Here is a 19679-nt window from a genome sequence, read left to right on the forward strand (position 1 = left end):
TTGGCAAACAGCAATAACGACAGTGGCCAATCATGGCACATTTCCCGTTCCACCGAGATACCCTGCAAGGCAATGCTTATCATGCGATGAGCCATTCACAGTCACACGTAACACAAAGTTAAAATTCATAAGAACGACTGGCATACAACTTCAATCCACAGGAGCTACTGCTATGGTTTTGTAAACCAAGACACAAGGACAAAATGATGGACCAAAAACACAATTCGTGATCGGCTGCCCTTTCCCCAAAAGAATGGAATGTTTGAACCATCGCTAGGTGAATAAACATGATAGCAAATTCTATAGCGTAGACGACCATATTGCACCTGGTATTCGACTTTAATTGGTCTTCGACTTGGAAGCCTTTTTCTTCGGCTGCCGCCTAAGGATTGAGTTCTTTATGCCGAGGAAAAAGAGTAGAGCGCCAAATAAAGCCAAGTTCTGCCATAGGAACATGCAAAGCAGTTAATTGTCTACTCCGACAAAGTTTCCAGATTATTTCAACAACATAAGTTTATGACATGTGGAAAGGAAAACACTTAACCTGAGCAAATTTGCTAAAAAGCTGAACAAATTCTGGCTTCTCTACGTCGTAATTGTAGAAGTCGTACATAACGGGTGTTATTAAAGCAAGGTACAGAAGCTGCACAAGTATGGCACTTGATTACAAACTAAACAAACTTATCAGAGTATTCTTCAAGGAAACAACGCAGGTGACAAGGATGCATCTATTTTCGAGAAACGCCCTGTTGGTTCTACTATCTGTGTTTATAGTGTCAACTTAGGTGCATCTACTTTCAAGAACATTTAGTCGATGCTGTTTACGTGAATTATTTCGAGGTTCCTCTAGAAAGCAAAAAGGGCTACCTAAGTTAGTCAACGTGAGACTTGTCTGACTTAATCACATTATAATTGCAAAGGTACTCCGAGAGCAAAAAAGACAGTAAGCATCACAAACAAGAATAATTAAACAAAGGTATATACCAGAAGGTATGCACCAAAAGAACTGCTGAAGATGAACAAGATGCCACCAAAACCTTTCAGATATATGGTGCTTGCAACAACATGTTTCATCTGAAAAGCAACCAAAACAAAAAAAATATTTAGACTTATAAGGGAGAAGGGAGGAAAGAGGAGGGAAAGAGAGTTCTCACTTCAATATGTGGTACTACAATGCCAAGATGGGAAGAGACATGTTTCATGAAGACATTGTATTTTGGCCTGAGAGCCTCTGCTGCTGGTCCACCATCAACTCCAAATTCATTAAATCTGACAAAATCACAATATATCAGCTAAATGAATTTTAAATAAATTGACTAAATTTCTGATCACAAGGATGAAAATTATTCCTTAAGAGATTTAAGACAATTTATAAGCATGTTAGAGCACCAATGTCTCTCACCACAGCGGGAAAGTTAATTTCGAAGCTATATCATTTAAAAGCATGACATAACACAAACTCATCTTATTTGCCCCTTCATTAATAAAGAAATCAGGAAAGTCAAATGGTTTAACTCAGTACATACACCAAATATAATGGAAGATGATATCCCTTGCACCAAGTCAATTGCACACCAGACACTCTGAGACATTAAGATGTGGAGAAAATACATACAATAAAACAAAGAATAATAAAAAGACACTAGCTGAGAATTTTTATCATAGGAAAGTATATTACAAGCATTTACTGCAAACCAGAAGTCGTGGGAACTTCACAATATTTGCTCATGAATCAAAAACAGTGCAAATATCACTAGTAAACACAGTACAATCTAAAACTCCTCTGATATTATAGCCATTACTCTTAATACTCCATGTGCTGTCATTTAAGACATTATTTTGTAATCAACCAGTACTTGTGCATTAGCATAACAGTGCATTTCTTACAATAGATCATCAACGGTTAATTCCACATTCAAAACTGTGATTAAAAAATGAAGCCAGAGAAAATTGAAAAATAATTCAGGAGGAAGAGCACTACAAAATCTTATTCAACACAAAGAAAAAAAAAGTAAAACGCTACTAGATAGGAGCATGTTATAACTATCAAATCTTGTAAAAAGTCAAGAAAAGATATCAAAGGATCCTCCTAGGTGTCCTAGGTTGCTTAATAATAAGCTATCTCCCAAAATAGACGAATTCAAGAAGATTGAAGGCGTTACATTTTCTATTTCTTAATGATACCCCATAGACAAAGCCCGCCGCTCTGATGATTCATGATAACTCGATGGATCGCACGGCCCTCGTGCCGACGACACATCATTTAAATTTCTGCCCTATCAACTTTCGATGGTACGATAGGGGCCTACCATGGTGGTGACAGGTGACGGAGAATTAGGGTTCGATTCTGGAGAAGGAGTCTGAGAAACAGCTACCACATCCAAGTAAGGCAGCAGGCGTGCAAATTATCCAATCCTGACATGGGGAGGTAGTGACAATAAATAACAATACCAGGCTCTTCGAGTCTGGCAATTAGAATGAACACAATCTAAATCCCTTAACGAAAATCCATTGGAGGGCAAGTCTGGTGTCAACAGTCGCGGTAATTCCAACTCCAATAGCGTATATTTAAGTTATTACGATTAAAAAGCTCGTAGTTGGACTTTGGGATGGGCCGGCTGGTCCGCCTCGCGGTGTACACCGGCCGTCCCATCCCTTTTGTCGGCGATGCGTGCCTGACCTAAACTGGCCGGGTCATGCTTCCGACACTGTTGCTTTGAAGAAATTAGAGTGCTCAAAGCAAGCCCACGCTCTGGATCCAATAGCATGGGATAACACCATAGGATTTCGATCCTATTGTGTTGGCCTTCAGGATCGGAGTAATGATTAAGAGGGACAGTCGGGGCTTCCGTATTTCATGGTCAGAGGTGAAATTTCATCATACTCAATAAAATTCATGATGCAAGTCTAAAAGAACTTCCTCACTTTAGATAGACCAAAGGCACCTACAAATGTCTAACCGGAAAGGAAGTCACCAAAAAAAGTTTTCCACTCCATCTGTTTTTTAAAAACTATAAGTGTACTTATCAACAACTACATTGGAAATTGAACTCTGAAAGGTCAATATAGACTACTAACAAGGCATATTAGCACCTAATTAGATAGCTGCATAAGAAACTGAACAGCTTTGGTCTATGTTGCAGAAACAAATGAAACTAGATCAGTCTAAATCAAACTCAATTGTGCAACAGAAACCGACATTTTAAACCAAAATAGATTTTCTAACCAAAACTGATCTCTTGATGAGGAAACTGAAACTTAAATTCAAAATGTCAGACCTTTACTGACATCTTTCTGGGGTACAAAATTGCTTATTGTGCTGTTTAAACATATGAGAGAAATTATGCAAGCTACAGTAATTCTATTCACTGCATAGTCTGTAAGCTTTAGCTAGTTTCATTTAATCCTATTATATGTGACGATTGAACTTCAATCAAATAAACACATAAAAGAAGTTTAAAGCTTTCTTATTCCTCACCTACGGGTAAGTTACTCTCCTTCCATTGTAGACCTAAGATATTTCTAACAGTATTTATTTAAAATTTTTAATTATGATCAGCTTCTAGAATGGTCTACCCCTTTTTGCCCACTAAAGTGCAGCAAGCCAACTTCATTATTATAACCTTATGCAGCAAAGAACAAACAATTTACTACATAGTTTCATTTCCCAAGAAAGCTCAAACATCTCGGGTAGATATCTTGAAGTTAAAAGTTCACTAATTACAAGAAAATTCATGTCCAAACTAAACGATCCGTAATCCACTACTGATGTATCAATCTTTCAAGTTGAAGTTATTTTCATTCAAAAGGATGATACACCATCTTCAAGATTACTCAAGATAATGTCTTTCTTCACATGATAAAGATCTATAAAGTACAATTAATGACTTCAAACATATAACAGTACCATCAGAGTTGAGCAAACAGAAGAACCCACTAAACGTTCTACCAACACAAATAACAAATAACCATGATAGGCATATATTTTGTTGAACTTAGCTCTCAAATGGAAGTTCCCCGTTTCTGGTTTAACCAGAGTATACATATATGAAAGAGAAGGAAACTCTACAAAAAATTGCTTTTTTACGATTAAATATATAAACATATACCATGAACCACTTTAAGCACAATTGTGACAGAAATATCATGGTCAAATTTGCCAAAAATAGTTCAAAGCATGTCAAACAATGATCAGCAGCAAGCATCAGAAAACTAAATTCCAAGAAGAGATATTACAATTAGTGAGATGAGACATCTCATGATGCTCAAGAAATGTGCCCTGCTTGCTGCACCATAGTGATTCTGGGCCACAGACACTAGTGTTAATATTTTTAATCTAAATGACAGTATAAAAGGCAACACTAAGTAAAACAGCTTAAGTTGTCTAGAATTTATTCACAAACATCAAATTGCAATAACAATATCTAGGCTTTGTTGATTTAGCATTCTTTAAAAGATTGTAGGACTCATCACTGGGGCTGCCAATTTTAAAACAACATAAAGAAGACAGTTTCATATGCATCAGGAAGTAATAGAAACCAAGATATTGATGCTACATGCTTGGCAAAATAAAACACACAAAATTGAACTCTTTAAACTGTTCAAAGAATTGACCAAATCCAGACCATAAAACATTAATGGATGTTTTAACTGTTTATAACTAAATGCCCTTCAAGCTTTTAGTAAAAGAAGTTAATAGGACGAGTGTCACCATCGGAACTGTTCTCCTCATTTTTCACCAGTATCTGGTGATACCATAGATAATGCCAATCAAACAGTACCTTTTTACTTTTTTCTTTCTTTCCAGCACAACTGGTACAAAAGAAGCTAATGATAATTCCCCAGCACATTCTCAGACAACTATAATCATTAAAATTTGTCTCAACTCATCAACTCGATTTTACACTCTTGTTATGCCAACAAGAACACAGTTTCTACTATTACCTATATCTTTCAAAGAAGTAACAAGTTCAACATCTAGCTTTGTTCGGATCAGACTATTAAGGCTTAATTGACAAAACTTCGCCTAAGGTTTCAAAACAGTACAAGCAAAATAATCAAGAAACAGAAGAGCAATCGAAGAGCAACAAAAACACTGAACCCGTGGTCCAGCAGCGACACACGACCAAGGGACAAAGAATGACAGTTTTTGGGCACCGAATTATCGGGAAACGGAAGATCTAAAACCCTAGTCCACGTATCAAGAAGAACCTAAATCTGGAGACAGGAAAGAAAACGAAATGCTTGATTCATAAAAAGTAGATCGAATATAACAACAGATCTAGCAGGAACAAGCAATTAAGGAGAAAGGGGAACACTATAAGAGAGAGATAGAGAGTGGGAAGGTCACTACTCCTGGTAAGCGGAGAGAAGGAAAACAGAGGCGAAGAGCACTCTTCCGGCAAACGACACGAACCCCATCCCTCTCCGCGCGACAGAAGCGCCTCCGATCAGACGATTCTTGGTGCCTTGGTGGCTCAGGAGAGGATGGGACGAACCCTCCAAATCCCAAACCCAAAGAACCTCCTCCTCCCTCTGGTCTAATCTCAAAGCTCGCGCCGCGTAGAGAGAGAGGGAGATGAAGAGGTACGACCCCCCTCCGACCTGCTCCATATGGGAAACTGGTCCATGATGTCGATAAAACTTCAAGATTGCCACTCTTCCGGTTCGGCCTGCATTTCTCGCGAATCGAATCTGGGCCGGGTCAAAGTCAACAATTGTAAGCCTTTTGGTCAACAATTGATTTGGTTTGGATCTCTTAACAACAGCACAGTTGCTAATTGTGTAGATTGGTATATTATTTATGGTTTTAATTGCTGTCATTGTTATGATTGATTTGAATTTTCAGTCTTAGATGGGATGACATTTCACCATTAGATTATTATAATAAATATATAATTAATTAAATTTGAATAAGATAAATAAATTTATACATCTATGTAATGAGTTCTAATACAATAGCAATGATATCACAATCTCTCTTACCATAGTCAATATGAACAATATGAGCTATGAGAAATATCCTTTTGAAATCGGCTCCCGCACAAAATAAATTAGTTTTGTGACTCTATTTAATTTTTCAATTCTATATAATTAAATATAATTTATCGAATATATCAAAAGCATAAGAAGTATTTTGAAACATATCAAAGAATAAATATGAAACAAAATTTCAAACATATCGTATTTTGACATTGCATTCATTTCGTTCTTATCCAAAGTATACATTAAAAACATATAATCAAAGCTTTGGATATCATACCAAACACATAAAATATATGAAGTTGGATCACAATATAATATGGTCCATTTATTTCTGAATGACCACCAAACATAAGTCTTTCATGTCTGGGAGCTCCATCCACCCACGTTTGAGTAAAGTCATAGGTGACCGACAGAACATCGCGAGCTCTAAGTATAACTTCCTTTATCATTTCTAACAAAGTTTTACATTTATCCTATAAATACTATAGTACAAAAGGGTATTGTGAATAATGAAATCTTATGTTTGCACTGTTAAACAAAGACCTAAGGGTCATGTTCATTCTCTCCATCTCTTATTCAGTCCACTAAGAGCCCAAGTCCAGCTCTGATTCAGTCCATCAGTACATCTAATTTTATTTCATGATCCTGAAGAGAACTCAAGAGGGAGCAGATCTTCTACTCAACAAGAGGATGGAAGCCAATTAGTCTGAAAGGTGGCTTCACACTATCTGAACAATGCCCATGAAAGGGAGTTGCATCTAACACTCCTTTGGAAGTCACAGAGGTTGCCCACCAAAGCTTCATTCTTCACTGATCATAAACAACCTCTTTCACACATGAACCTGGTTGTGCAGAGCAGCAACCTCTTCTCATCCAGCTTCTTCCACTTCACCCTGCTAGACTCCAAACCACAAACAAGTTCAAAGAAAAAGTCTCTCAGATTCATGCACCTCCCCTGAGGAGGTGGACATGCAACCAAAGCACCCAAGTAGATCAATGGCCACTGTAGAAGTGCACGTTTCCTTCATCCATTTCCTCTTCCTCTGTCATATTTCTCACGTTCTTGCCCAACTCCCACTCGGTGGCTTTTCTGCAAAAATCGTTTAATAACACCAAGTTGTCTTATACTATGGAGGGTGACTCCTTATAGATCACACTCGGGAGTATTTTTGCATGCCACAGGGAGTGGGTGGATGCACTGAACCTGAATTATCCTGAGAAAAAGCTTGGTTGATGATGAGGGCTACTCTTCCTATTGCTTTCAGTTGGAAGATCAAGTCCAAAAGAGAATATTTGCTTTGGTCCAGTGAAGTATGTGCAAGTATTTATCTTGAAGGATTGCTAGACTACTGCAAGTATCTGTTCTAGAATGGGGATATAAGAGGAACAGGTCTTCACTGCATGATCGGTAGATGGTTTTGATTCTAGCAATTGTTAGAATGCCAGTTTACTTCTGTTAAGGCAATCAGTAAGCAAGGAAAAAGGATGTGTTTCATTTACTCACTTGTATTAACATAAGAGACCAAGATAAGTCCATCTACTTGGTTTTTTTGTGGAGGTTCTCTCAATAGATCAATCAATGATAGAATCCCCATACGCCACCACCAGTGGAGTTCAAGGGTTGTGTGGAGTATGTAGGTTGCAGTCCTCCTTTATTAAAGCTGGGCATTCTGATGGCTGCTGGTGTAATCCCCCATGACAAATTGAACCTGCAGCAGTTTTGATTGATAGCTCAGTGTTGCATAGCTCACTAAACAAAGTGCTTTAAACCCTAGCAGATGCAGTCTTGCAACTAAAGGAATTAAAGCTGGTCGGTCATTCATCAGCTACCCAAGACTGATGAACAACGAAGACCTGTTTGTTTCAGGTGGTAAATCTCACTTCAGAGTTTTTGAAGTGCTTGAATCATCTCTTTTTGCTAAGTGGTAAATCAAGTGAAGAGAATTTGCTTCTATGACTATGAATCCTGTGATAAGTCATATCTCCTCGTTATCAGCAGAATTTTATGAACTGATGATTCAACATACACAAAGAAGAGAGACAACAACTAAAAGATGATCTTTCTTTGATGGGGCACAAAAGGCTACAAGACAAAAGAAGCTATAAACCCAATCAGCTGCGTCCATGTATGACTGGCTGAATTCCCTCCTTGTTCCCACAAGTTTTGAGCTATGATTCCAGAAGGTCCAAGCGCCAACTTCACCTTCACCTTCGCCAATCACCATCATTAGGGGGGTGGGGAGGTCAGTGGGCCACAGATTGTGAGGTGGTGGCAATAAAGATGAGCATGGAAACATGTCCTTGTTCTCTGCATCTGGTACACATATAATAGTGAGGGGGATGTATGCTGCCTAACATTGAACCTTTGTGTTCAAAGAACCACCTGCTCCAAAAAGAGACATGCAAAGGACATCAGATCACTGGGACCACCTCATCTGCAGCCCCTCGTTGCCTTGTTATCATGCTCCTCAAGGAACCAACAGTTATGTGGCTTGGCTCAAACATGGTGGCAAGTCTAGCTACTCTCTTTTAAGCTAGAGGTGTACTAATAATGAGGCTACACCAACTGTAATCTGTACCATCTTTCTCTTATTAGACTGCGTACGAAGTTTGATTCAATGAACTGGGTTTATCTGCAGATAATGGGGTCATCATCTCAAGTATGATCTCAGATTATCCAACAGGGACATCATCATCAGACATGATTAGTTCGAAGACCTTCATTCTGTGCTAGATTCTCCCAGGCAGTAACTGGGGCTGCTTATATTTTAGCTACTCCAGATTAAATCATGGGTTATGCAGATGAAAACTAGATGATGCATCACCTTGATGGTCTAAAAGAGCAGTCCAAATTATCTTTCACCCTAAAGATAAATAAAGTAGACCTCTGTAATCTGATCCTGTCATTGTTGGCTTACAAGAACCACAGATAACATCAGTAGAAATTGCCAAGGGAGACTTTTTGACTGTGAAATTTCAGGAAAACCAAAGTAAAAGAGGTCAAGAATGTCAAAGGGCCGCTGGACCAGCTTTTCTGGGAATATTTTCGCTCTTCCTACCTCCTGAATTCAAGGGGATCTGTATGTGGACGACTTCTTCCAAAAGCATCTCATGTCCATTGCAAGAATTGACAGATCGGAACAAGTACTACTGGCATCCAAGGTTTGTTTCCATCCCACCAATCTAGAGATACTGACGCTGGACACTTGTCCCCAGCAGCAGTGAAAGATTTGGGTTATAGTTCACAAGAAGAAAGCTAAATCCACACTTCAGCTCTCCAGATTGCAGATCTCCTTCCCTCTGTGTTTTATTTCCTTCCTCCTCATGTGAACTTGAAGGAACAAGAATCTTCTTTCACTTTTATACACTGTAGTTTGTACATGTGGTCGATCCAGCAACTCCCAGCTTAGGTGTTCCTGATTCATCACTTTGTGAATGCAATGAGAGGGCCACCTGCCTGAGTTGTCACCCCACAGCCATGGAACACTGAACCGGGATACAAAGCTCTCTATTTGTCCTGCTCCCATAGAGAGAGAGAGTGAGAGAGAGAGAGAGAGAGCGCGACTGGTAGCTCCAAATCCAAGAAGATGGCATGCAAATCTGCCAACTTAAACTGTCATAACAGTGACGGCACCTACTCGAGATAAGGAGCCCTCCGACCCCTTTCCGGTGACGTCACCATGCCCATCTCACGGGTGCTGTGAAAGACCGCGCCGCCGTGCGTGACCGACACACGTGTCTCTTTTAGCCAATACCTCGGGCGGCCCCCACCACGAATCTTTTCCGCCAGCTCATACCTTGAACGTGGCCCCCAGTCAATCTATCCATCTAGTTCTAAGTATAAAAGGGTGCGGGTTGGAGGCGTCGAATTGGCAAAGCTCGAGAAGAAGCAAGGAGGTGAGCGAAACCCTGCGCTCTGCCTCGGTCCTCCCTTTCCTCCCTATGGACTACTACCTCTTCGACTCCCTGAACCACGAACACTCGCCGGAATCCTCTACCGGTTCCCCCGAGCCCTTCCCATGGACCGGCGTTGGGCTGTTCTATCCGGACGTTCCTCTCCCTTTCAACATAGATGACTCCGAGGAGATGCTGCTGCTCGGAATGCTCGCGGAGGCCTCCGGAAAGGCGTCGTCCTCGTCGGAGGCCTGCGACCGGAGCGTGATCCGGGCCAAGGAAGAAGAGGTGGATTCGCGGAGCAAGGCGGCGGATGAGCCGAAGGAGAAGTCGTACCGGGGGGTGCGGAAGCGGCCGTGGGGGAAGTTCGCGGCGGAGATCAGGGACTCGACGCGGCACGGGATACGGGTGTGGCTGGGGACGTTCGACAGCGCGGAGGCCGCCGCCCTGGCGTACGACCAGGCCGCCTTCTCGATGAGGGGGTCGATGGCGGTGCTCAATTTCCCGGTGGAGCGGGTGCAGGAGTCGTTGAACGGCATCAAGTGCTGGAAGGAGGAGGAGAAGGTGTCGCCGGCGGTGGCGCTGAAGAGGAGGCACTCCATGAGGAGGAAGTGGATGAGCAAGAAAGCAAAGGAGAGTGAGACGAGCAGCAGCAGTAGCAGCAGCGTGGAGAGCGTGCTGGAGCTGGAGGACTTGGGAACAGAGTATTTGGAGGAGCTTCTGAGAACATCAGAAGTAGCCAACACTTGCTGACTTCTTCCAATCCTTCTCCACCGCCAGTCTTCCCTGTTCCTCCTTTTGTCCTGAGGGAAACCCCACACTTGTTCCTTGTATTCCTTTCTTGGTTTGTTCTTTCAGTTGTCCAAGTCAGGATGATCTTTTTTTACTTGGCTGTGCTTGGCATGGATGCCATACCAAGATATCTCGATATCTTATTTCCCTGCTGCAAATCAATATAGCTTTTGATCCTGTAAAACTGATATTTTTGTACAGGTCAAACACTAATCTTCAAGCAATAATTCTCTGCACTTACAAATCTGGCCCAACATGTCAATGACAACTACTATTACTTCTCCTACCCTTCTCTCCATTGAAATATGTATTTTGTTAAACAAAGAGACTGATACAACAACAAGAAAAAGACAGATCACCAGGCAATGGACTGACATCCAACACTTTGGATGCTGAATCAACTGAACTATGCACCAACTGTAAGAGGACATATTTATGTGCCATGACTGATGAGGTTTCGAAGCCTCGGGCAGGCGGGAATTCACTCTCTCCTCAGCAGCTGCCTCCCAGTTCTTCTCAAGAAGAATTCACCTGTAATACAAAAGAGTTCTATCATTGAAAGATCATGTCCCAAGTTGCAGAAATGCTTCACTATAAGCTAATCTGAATAACTTATTATAAATGCATGTCTCCTGCTCATAATGATATTTAGGCTTGCCTAACTTGGTGTATATGCATGGCTTAATGTGTCTTACATCTGCAGTTATATAATATATTGGTTCTTCATGAGATTATGTCTGAAGCAGAAACAGAACAAGATAAACACAGATGAATTCACAGAAGATCTCATGGATTATGGATTTTTAAGAGCTTTAATATCTAGTCGTCAAAGTTTTCTGTAAGACCTAAATGCCTGTGTTAAATACTACTCCACAGTGGATGAAGTTTGACTTAAGTAACACAATAATTCCGAAGTGCTATAGCATAGGAGTAGAATTCTAAGTTGCCATCATTCTATCCAAGACAATGTTGACTCCTCCAAGTAATACGGAGAAAATGATGCAATAGTTTTAGTTTTATCATGGTAACGTAACGTGATCTATTTATGCCATGTACTTGCCCTTATGTAAGAAGTTCTCACATTATGGTGATTGATAGGTACCTGGCAATGGCACCCATCACATTGATCATGTATCGTCAACAATAAGTGTTATTGGTCAAAGCTAGTTACAGTCATGATAAACTTTCTGCAAGCTTCATATAAGATCGCCTTTTTGGTCAAGGATTTCATGTATCATTTTGGTGTTCAAGTGAATCAAGCAAATTACATCACTGCCTAAAAACTCAGTACAAATACCAGGATGGTTTTTTTCCTTTTGAGGAAGCTAAATCATCATCTAGATAAATTTTTTACCATAAACAGAACATTTATCTGACCATGGAGAAAATTTTCACCTTTCGTCTTTACTTTTTAGCTTATTGCAACTGAAGTAGGAGACTGGTTGTCAAATTTGAAATGATCTCTTATGCAGTTCTTTCAAATGTGAGAATCCTAGTTTCCTACTCAAAAAGTTTGAGCAGCCATGGTGCAAGAACTAGTGTTGTCTTTTGTAATATCTTCAATGCCTCACATAGCATCTTGGAAACTTCTACAAGCAAAGATAAGCCTCATCATAAGATAGTACGCGGCAAGATATTCAATTTGACGTCTCTTCCTTGGTCATGCACAAAAACACAAGAACTTAGCATGGAATTTGGGAGATGATGCAAGAATCTTGGTGTCACTCGCAACAACAACCACAGGATTCAAATGCACCAAGAGTCAGATGAAAGCTCATGCTTATTTCTGACCATGCATAACCCAACATGCCATTAAGACACAACCACATTTTAAACATGCTGAAGGAAGATATCAATTCCCAAATTGTTGGAGAAACAGGACCATTATCTATAATTGTGTCATTTTCTGAGGGTGTTTCCTTCACACGAAGCTTCCTTTGGTCTTGGAAAGTTGATAACATGATTGTGCAGCAGAAAGCTTCTCTCAAAAGATTTTGGCCAGGATGACTATTCAGCAACATCATAGTCTCACTCAGACATTGACTCAAGACATTTTCTCTACCTTTGGTTTTTTTTTTCTAGCAAATAAGGGACATCTTTGATAACCATTATTCAATTAACGCATCTCCATCTCTCAGGATCTCTAAAGATTAATATAAGAATATCCGTCCGTTGTCTTTTGACTATGCTTTTCAACCTTTAGGCCCCAACGTTTCAGCTTGAATGACACTTGTGGGGAAGCCCTACCATTTGAAGATCTAATTCTCATGAACTTTTGTTACTCAAGTTGACATTCTTGAATTTGCTTTTTCAAATACTAGCTTGTGTTAGTGTTTCACTCTAAGATGGAACATTCACGTACACATGTATTTTTCCATGGCATAATTTCAGCAGATCATTTAGCCCAGTTCATTTTGACATAAAAGTAAAAAGGTAATTATTATTTGAACAAATGCCTGATTGTTTCTACATCCTTAAGTCCGTGATTGAGTGGTCATCTAAGGTGCCTTATCAAAACTAATTGAACTCTTGGTGAATCAATTTTGGTTACTGAAATCAGCATTCTTGCATCTGTTTGTCCAAGCCAGTTGTGGATGTGCCTTGCTCGATGGTGGAAAACTTACCTTCTAATGTATTTATTCCATTCTATAATTTTAACAGATCGGTGTAATACCATTCATGTTGGACATAATAGTCCAAAAGTAACTAGTTCTAGACAAACTCATGACTGATTCTGCATCCCTGCATCCATCACTGAGTGGGTAGTTCGAAGTGTCTTGATCATGACCACATTGTTCGATATTTCAGTCCATTATTTTAAAATTTGTGCCTTTGCATTGGTGCTTCTTACATGAATTATCCTTTGGGCTTAACTATTATAGCATCGAGCACGAAGTGTAGGCAAAACTTCAAATAAGTTTTAATTTTCTCAAGGCCTTTCAAATACCCCTAATGTTATAACTCTTATTGAGAAACAAGAAAAATACCAAGTTGTCTTGCTGAACCAGAAAGCAGCATTTTATTTTCCAGGAGATCAAATAATTTTTTAGGAGATCTTCATTTCTTTCTTCTTCTTTCACAAAGGTAGTACGAATCAAGTGCAATGATTTTTTTTTCCTGCCTTGAAAAGCGACATATGAGTTCAATAACTTGGTATTGTAGTATCCATGAACCCTGTAACTAAGTATGATTTGTTCTCATTGTAGTACTGATTTTTTCTCTCTCTTTTCTTTTTCTTTGTTGTTCTCCAAGACATCACTTTTGGACTTAACTACAGTATTGTAATTCATATCAAAATTAGAAATAACAACTTAAAACTAAAACAAGTTGCATTGAAAGCCACCACATGTACCAAAAAGCTCTAGAATTCAGAATTCTATATGATTTTTGAAAAACGTTATGTAGATACATGGTGGTAAAAGGGGCTAATTCCAGATTACCCCTTGTATTTGGATCCTATTAATATCGCGGTCCTTGTACTTAAAATTTATAATGAGATCCTTATAGTTCTAAAAGTGAAACAAATGACCTCATTTTCCTTAACATCGTCGACTGCACTGACAGAAGATATTGCACGTGGCATCATGTGCTGGATTGACAAAAAATCAATAGGCAAAAAGGTAATTTCAATGTCTCTTTCATTTCCTTTTGTTTTGCCCAAATTAAAAGGTAATTTCAACATAACGACCAGTACTACCGGACCTTGCCATCTCTGTCTCCACCTACTCTGTTTTCTGTCCCAATAAGCAAAAAAGAGGCTCATTTCTCTTTATAGGATTCGGGCACAAGAGACAATTTTGTGTAATAACATGACTCAGAATGTTGTCTTCTCTTAAAAGCGATTATCCTAAAACCACATAAAGAATCTCCATATAAACCCAATATAATAACATGTCATGTAATCTATCACAACAAAGCATTTTCAAACCATCCTCATCAAGCAGATAAGTTGTGGCTACTGTTTGGACAGGAAAGGAGAGCATACTCTTGTTGGACATCGTAGTGGCAGCAATAGCGGTCACTGCATGGCAAATGAAGACACCGCGAGAGCTCACGAAAGTGACGGAACTGGAGGCGAGGACAAAGATGGAAAGAATCGTGAAGCATGGGAGAAGAGAAGGAGGGGACATGGAGGAGCGGAGGTAAGCTCCGGAAGGGGCTACGAGTGGACGGGGAGGCAAGCAGTGGAGGGTGACAGAGAGATGTTGAAATTACCTTTTTACCCATCGATTTCGCGCCAGTCCAATATGTGATGTCACGTGCTGTGTCTTTCGTTAGTGCAATCAACGACATTGGAGAAAATGAAATCATTTGTCTCACTTTCAGGACTATAGGGATCTTAATATAAATTTTTTAAGTACAGAGACCGTGATGCTAATTGGGTCCGAGTACAGAAAGTAGTATGCAATTAGCCCTAGTAAAAGATAACCTCTATACTAAAAGGTTCTTTGGATACATGCTCCATCAAGACCGGCATTGAGGATTCCCACCACCATGGTCTTATATCTTGGCTTAACTTAGAAAAGGGAGGAATGTTACGTAGCATACTCTCTCCACACAATAACTTAGCAGAAGAACCCATATCCGTAGTAGGCATATCCAGTGAAAGTTATATGTTGACCTTTAGAAAAGATGTCAATCTTAAGGATTTCACATGGTGACAAAGGCTTGTCAATACGATTGGTTCCTTTTTTTTAATATCGGGTGCCTTGATATCAAGAATCTAAACATGAGGTTTTAGCAGGACATCTACAATTAGACAATTAAATGAGGTTAGATACATAACAAACACCCTATTTAGGATCCCTACTACAACAATAATTTGAGAAATTTACTATTATAGCTCAGCAAGCTTAAAGGTGATTTCCTAAATGTAGTAAGAAGTTTCCGACTGTTTCAAGGAATTATTACCAAGCTATTAAATACAATTAGGAACAGGACATCTCTAAATCCAGGAGATATTCAACTGATATTAGCATTACTTATAAAATTATTTTGTCCCCATGAAAGAGAACCAACAAAAATTAATATGTTTCGAATAAAACATACAAGCACCAGCTGATGATGAATAATGAGACCACGAATGTATACGGCAGCAATATTCAGATAGATAAAGTAACTCTGCAGTCTACAATACCTTTGAAAGGGTTAAAAATCAGCAGATCCATGGGCCATGCTGCTGTCTCATGTTTCTTGCAGGTTTCATTGCCTCAAAGAGCCATGATGCTGGACTCTTGGTTCTTGTAGTCCGAGATACTTGGTTAAATTTTAGTACATTCAATGCTGCAGAAAAAAGCTAAGTAATCAGACCATCGATGAATAATTTGGAAGACAACAACAATCCGCAGTTATGCTGATGAGGCAAAAGTATCAATCAAATAAAAGTATGCATTGTTGACGTTCATTTTGTGGAGACAGTATAAGCTATTGCAGACACAGTTTAATCATATATGCTCGAGGCCAAGAATGCAATCCAATTATGATGGTACACCAAAACACTCATGTACTGCAAAAACTGTATGAAGTTTCAATCATGAACAACAAGATCAGAACACGTACAATATCTAAATAACAAGATATCCAAAATGTACTGAAAGCATACCCAAATGTACAATTGAAATTCCAAGTGTATTAAACATATATTTATGTTTAAAGTTATCCAGCAATTACTTCTTTGATAAACCATTGTACAGAAAATTAGTAAACTCAAAACTTATCGCCTTACATAAAACTTTCAAGATATCTGATAAACACTAGTTATTTATGTACCTTGAACACTTAGAGAATTTCACCCTATGGATGCTTAGTATGCTTGTCCATTCAAGTAAAGTTACACACAACCATGCCTGTAAGTAGTCAAGTATTAGTGCAAAAGACAAATCAGTTCTAGTGCAGTAGTTTGATTCACAGCATGACTAAAATGGAGAAATAGAAAATTTTGGAACATTATTGAACAACAAAGATTTTGAAAAGACATATATCATGAGGCCCTGCCTTAATTTATTAGCGAAGAAAGGCGAAACCTTGATGGGAAAGGAGTGATGATCCTCGCAGAAACTCCAGGCTTTGAGCTACAGACTCTGCTGCCATCCTCTTAGAAAGGAGTGATTTATTCTACTTTCTCTACTTTATTTCTGAGTATTCTATTCATTGTGGTTCCGAGCCTCAATATCCTGACTTTTGCAAATTAGGCAATCTTCTATCCTATTTTCTAGTTTCAATGTGACTGGTTCCTGCTGATCCAATCTTGTTATTCTCAATTAAATTAGCCACCAGCCATATCTGCACTAACAATAGGTGTTCTCTTCATCAGCGATGGTGCCAAATATCCTGGCTAAGAAGGATTCTGGCTGAGTCTGCAAGTGGAAGCTTCACAGGTAAAGGACCTTAAACAGAAGCCTGATAATTGCATAAACTATCACAATAAAATGCAACAAGAGACTTTAGCTGGAAGCCAAAAGTATCATCGTTGGTGCAAATGCCATTAAGTGCGAACAATTTGGCAATTGATGATTCTAAAATGTCTCAGGAAGCCGACTATGCTGATGAAATAGAAGATGATGTCTGACCAAGCTGATGTGAAGATAGCTTTCAACAATTTAAGGAAGTCAGGAGAGACCGTTGCTATCTCAATTGTGGAAAGTGATACAATGCAGGAAGCATATGAGAATAGAAGAGAGCTTTGTGTTTCTGCAGATGACAATTTTGTTTGCTGAATTGTATAAAAACAAACAATCAATCATTATCCAGCCAGTGCTCATCTTCTTCGATGTGTAAGCTGTGAAAATGAAGGAAAAAGGAAACAAGAGCAAATTGCAGCATGTCAAGATAGCCCCATTTGTTTCTGTTTCGTAGTCCCTGCGAGGGGTTTGAAGTGATAGAAATAATAGAAGATAAGAACAATAATTGAAGAAGCTTTATTATAAAAATGAAATAGCTTTAGCTTGAATCTATTAACATGTTCCCTCTCCTATTTATACAAATTAGGAATATACAAATTAGGAAGGAGGATTTCCCTAACAGAATAGAGGATTTTCCTCAACAGAATAGAGAAATTTCCTCATATAGTTAGGAAAATCTTATCTTCTAGGATGAAGCTTCACTTTTCTCAGCGACGTTGGTCGCTGGCCGAAGGCAGATTACGACGGCTGCGACGTTAGAGAAGAAATCTACAGCAATGTTGCAGTGATGCTACTACAGCAAAGGAGGAAACTGCAACAGAGGAGAAAGCTGTAGCAGAAGAGGAAGCTGTAGCAGAAGAGGAAGCTGTAGCAGAAGAGGAAGGAAAATAGCTACAACGAGGAAGAAAGGTGGGGCAAGCGGCTCTAGGCAAGCGGGGAGGAAGAAAGGTGGGGCAAGCGGCTCTGATACCATGATAGAAATAATAGAAGATAAGAACAATAATTGAAGAAGCTTTATTGTAGAAATTTCCTCATATAGTGAAAATCTTATCTTCTATCACGAAGCATAACCCAGCGAGTCACAGCGAGTCAGCCAGTTAAAGACCAGCGAACCGGCCGAGTTGACTCGCCCACTCGTTCATCTGGGGCCAACGGATGTCAGGTAGCGGGTGGGAGTTGTCTTCAGCCGGTCGTCCCACGCCTTGGCCCGGATTAGCAGCTTCGACAGCTTCCCCGCCACCCACACCATCTGCGGCCTCTCCGCCGCCTCCTCCGCCACGCACCTCAGCGCCACCCGCATCCCCTCCTCCGCACCATCCACCGGAAACGAGTCGCCCAACCTCCTGTCCACCCACCTCCTTATCCTTCCCCTCCTCCCCTCCTCCTCCTCCTCCTCCGCCTCGTCCTCTCCTTCCGGCCCCATCGCCGCCCTCGCCGTCTCGATCACCGACACCTTCTCGATGGCGTCTTTCTCTTGGCAGAACCGGTACCTCACCGGCTCCTCCCCTGAGAGAAGCTCCAGGAGCACCACCCCAAACGCGAACACGTCGGACCGACGCGACACCACACCGCCGGCGAGCACTTCCGGCGCCATGTATCCCCTCGTCCATTCGATCTTCTTCCCTCGGCTCCTCGACCTCGCCAGCTCCGCCGCCGCCGCGGCCGAGTCGTCCAATACCTTCCCATCAATGTCGTCATCGTTGGCAGGAACCTCGCCGGCCAGCTCTGCGGCGCCGAAGTGGCAAATCTTGGCGCGCAGGCCAGGCTCAGTGATGATGATGCCGGAGCTCTTCACCCAGTTGTGGACCGTCTCGGAGTGGTGGTGGATGTACTCGAGGCCCTGAGCGACGTCGGCGGCGACCTGAACGCGGGAGAACCAGGAAGCGAGCGGGGTGAAGCTGGGGTTTTGGGGGTTCCTGAGGCACCGGAAGAGGCTGGCGCCGGCGACGTAGCTATAGACGATGTAGATATAGTCATCTGCGAGGGAGGCGCCGAGGAGCTCCACGACGCTGCCATGATGGCTCCGGCAAAGGGCGGCGATGCGGGAGGGCAACACGGCGGTGTTGCCGAGGAAGGGGCGGCGGAACACAACGGCATCGCCGCCGCGTAGGCGGCAGCGCCATGAATCGGCAGAGGGGGACAGCGGCGGCGAGAGGAAGCGATCGGTGGCGGAGAGGATCTCGATGAAGGAGTAGTGGAAGGGGTGGCTTTCCTGGGAGAGGGAGAGCCGGAGGTTGGCAGCGACGGAGGCGGCGGAGGAGTCGAAGTCGGAGTCATAGAGGAGGCGGCGGGCGTGGCGGTCGCCGCCTGTACTGGCGGAGCTGGCAACGGGGGCGAAGTAGTAGGAGGGGCGGACTGCGTCGGAGGCGGCGGAAGCCGAGGGCGAGGATGTGGGCTTGGGTCGGGGACTGGCGGCGTCAACGTCCTTTCGGGTCTTGCACATATAGAGTTGGCTCCGAGGATCACGAGGCGAGTTTAGTCGGGACGAAGCCCGCCCTTGGCAGCCATTCATCTGCGTCCTCGATTGAGGTGCGGAGGTTTTCGTCCCTTCCGATGATATTAATATTAGGCGATCAGAGACAGTGCAGTCCAACTCAGGCTGACGCT

At 41.3% G+C, this 19679-nt stretch overlaps 3 protein-coding genes across 3 annotated transcripts; 1 reads left to right on the top strand and 2 right to left on the bottom strand.

Annotated features, from left to right (window-relative positions):
- Positions 1–108: 108 nt before the first annotated feature.
- On the bottom strand, positions 109–5631 carry LOC135626773 (uncharacterized). Its single transcript, XM_065132382.1, has 5 exons — positions 5354–5631; positions 1155–1269; positions 985–1074; positions 545–643; positions 109–441 (listed from the first exon to the last, which is right to left on the bottom strand). The coding sequence occupies exons 1-5, from the start codon at positions 5611–5613 to the stop codon at positions 340–342; spliced, it is 666 nt and encodes a 221-aa protein (XP_064988454.1). The 5' UTR covers positions 5614–5631; the 3' UTR covers positions 109–339.
- A 4211-nt stretch (positions 5632–9842) lies between these two features.
- LOC135626777 (ethylene-response factor C3-like) lies at positions 9843–10859 on the top strand. The gene has a single exon (XM_065132389.1). The coding sequence runs from the start codon at positions 9928–9930 to the stop codon at positions 10630–10632; it is 705 nt and encodes a 234-aa protein (XP_064988461.1). The 5' UTR covers positions 9843–9927; the 3' UTR covers positions 10633–10859.
- A 7204-nt stretch (positions 10860–18063) lies between these two features.
- Positions 18064–19612, bottom strand: LOC103972094 (lysM domain receptor-like kinase 3). The gene has a single exon (XM_009386296.3). The coding sequence runs from the start codon at positions 19582–19584 to the stop codon at positions 18211–18213; it is 1374 nt and encodes a 457-aa protein (XP_009384571.2). The 5' UTR covers positions 19585–19612; the 3' UTR covers positions 18064–18210.
- Between the last annotated feature and the right edge of the window lie 67 nt (positions 19613–19679).

This window comes from Musa acuminata, chromosome BXJ2-11, assembly GCF_036884655.1.
Source record: "Musa acuminata AAA Group cultivar baxijiao chromosome BXJ2-11, Cavendish_Baxijiao_AAA, whole genome shotgun sequence".
Classification (NCBI taxonomy): Eukaryota; Viridiplantae; Streptophyta; class Magnoliopsida; order Zingiberales; family Musaceae; genus Musa; species Musa acuminata.

Excerpts from the sequence above, each read along its gene's own strand:
- LOC135626773 (XM_065132382.1), bottom strand. The coding sequence starts at position 5,613 with ATGGAGCAGGTCGGAGGGGGGTCGTACCTCTTCATCTCCCTCTCTCTC. Across the intron at positions 1,075-1,154 it reads TTGTAGTACCACATATTGAA|ATGAAACATGTTGTTGCAAG; the intron begins GTGAGAACTCTC and ends GTTGCTTTTCAG. Across the intron at positions 644-984 it reads CTTTTGGTGCATACCTTCTG|CTTCTGTACCTTGCTTTAAT; the intron begins GTATATACCTTT and ends ATACTTGTGCAG.
- LOC135626777 (XM_065132389.1), top strand. The coding sequence starts at position 9,928 with ATGGACTACTACCTCTTCGACTCCCTGAACCACGAACACTCGCCGGAA.
- LOC103972094 (XM_009386296.3), bottom strand. The coding sequence starts at position 19,584 with ATGAATGGCTGCCAAGGGCGGGCTTCGTCCCGACTAAACTCGCCTCGT.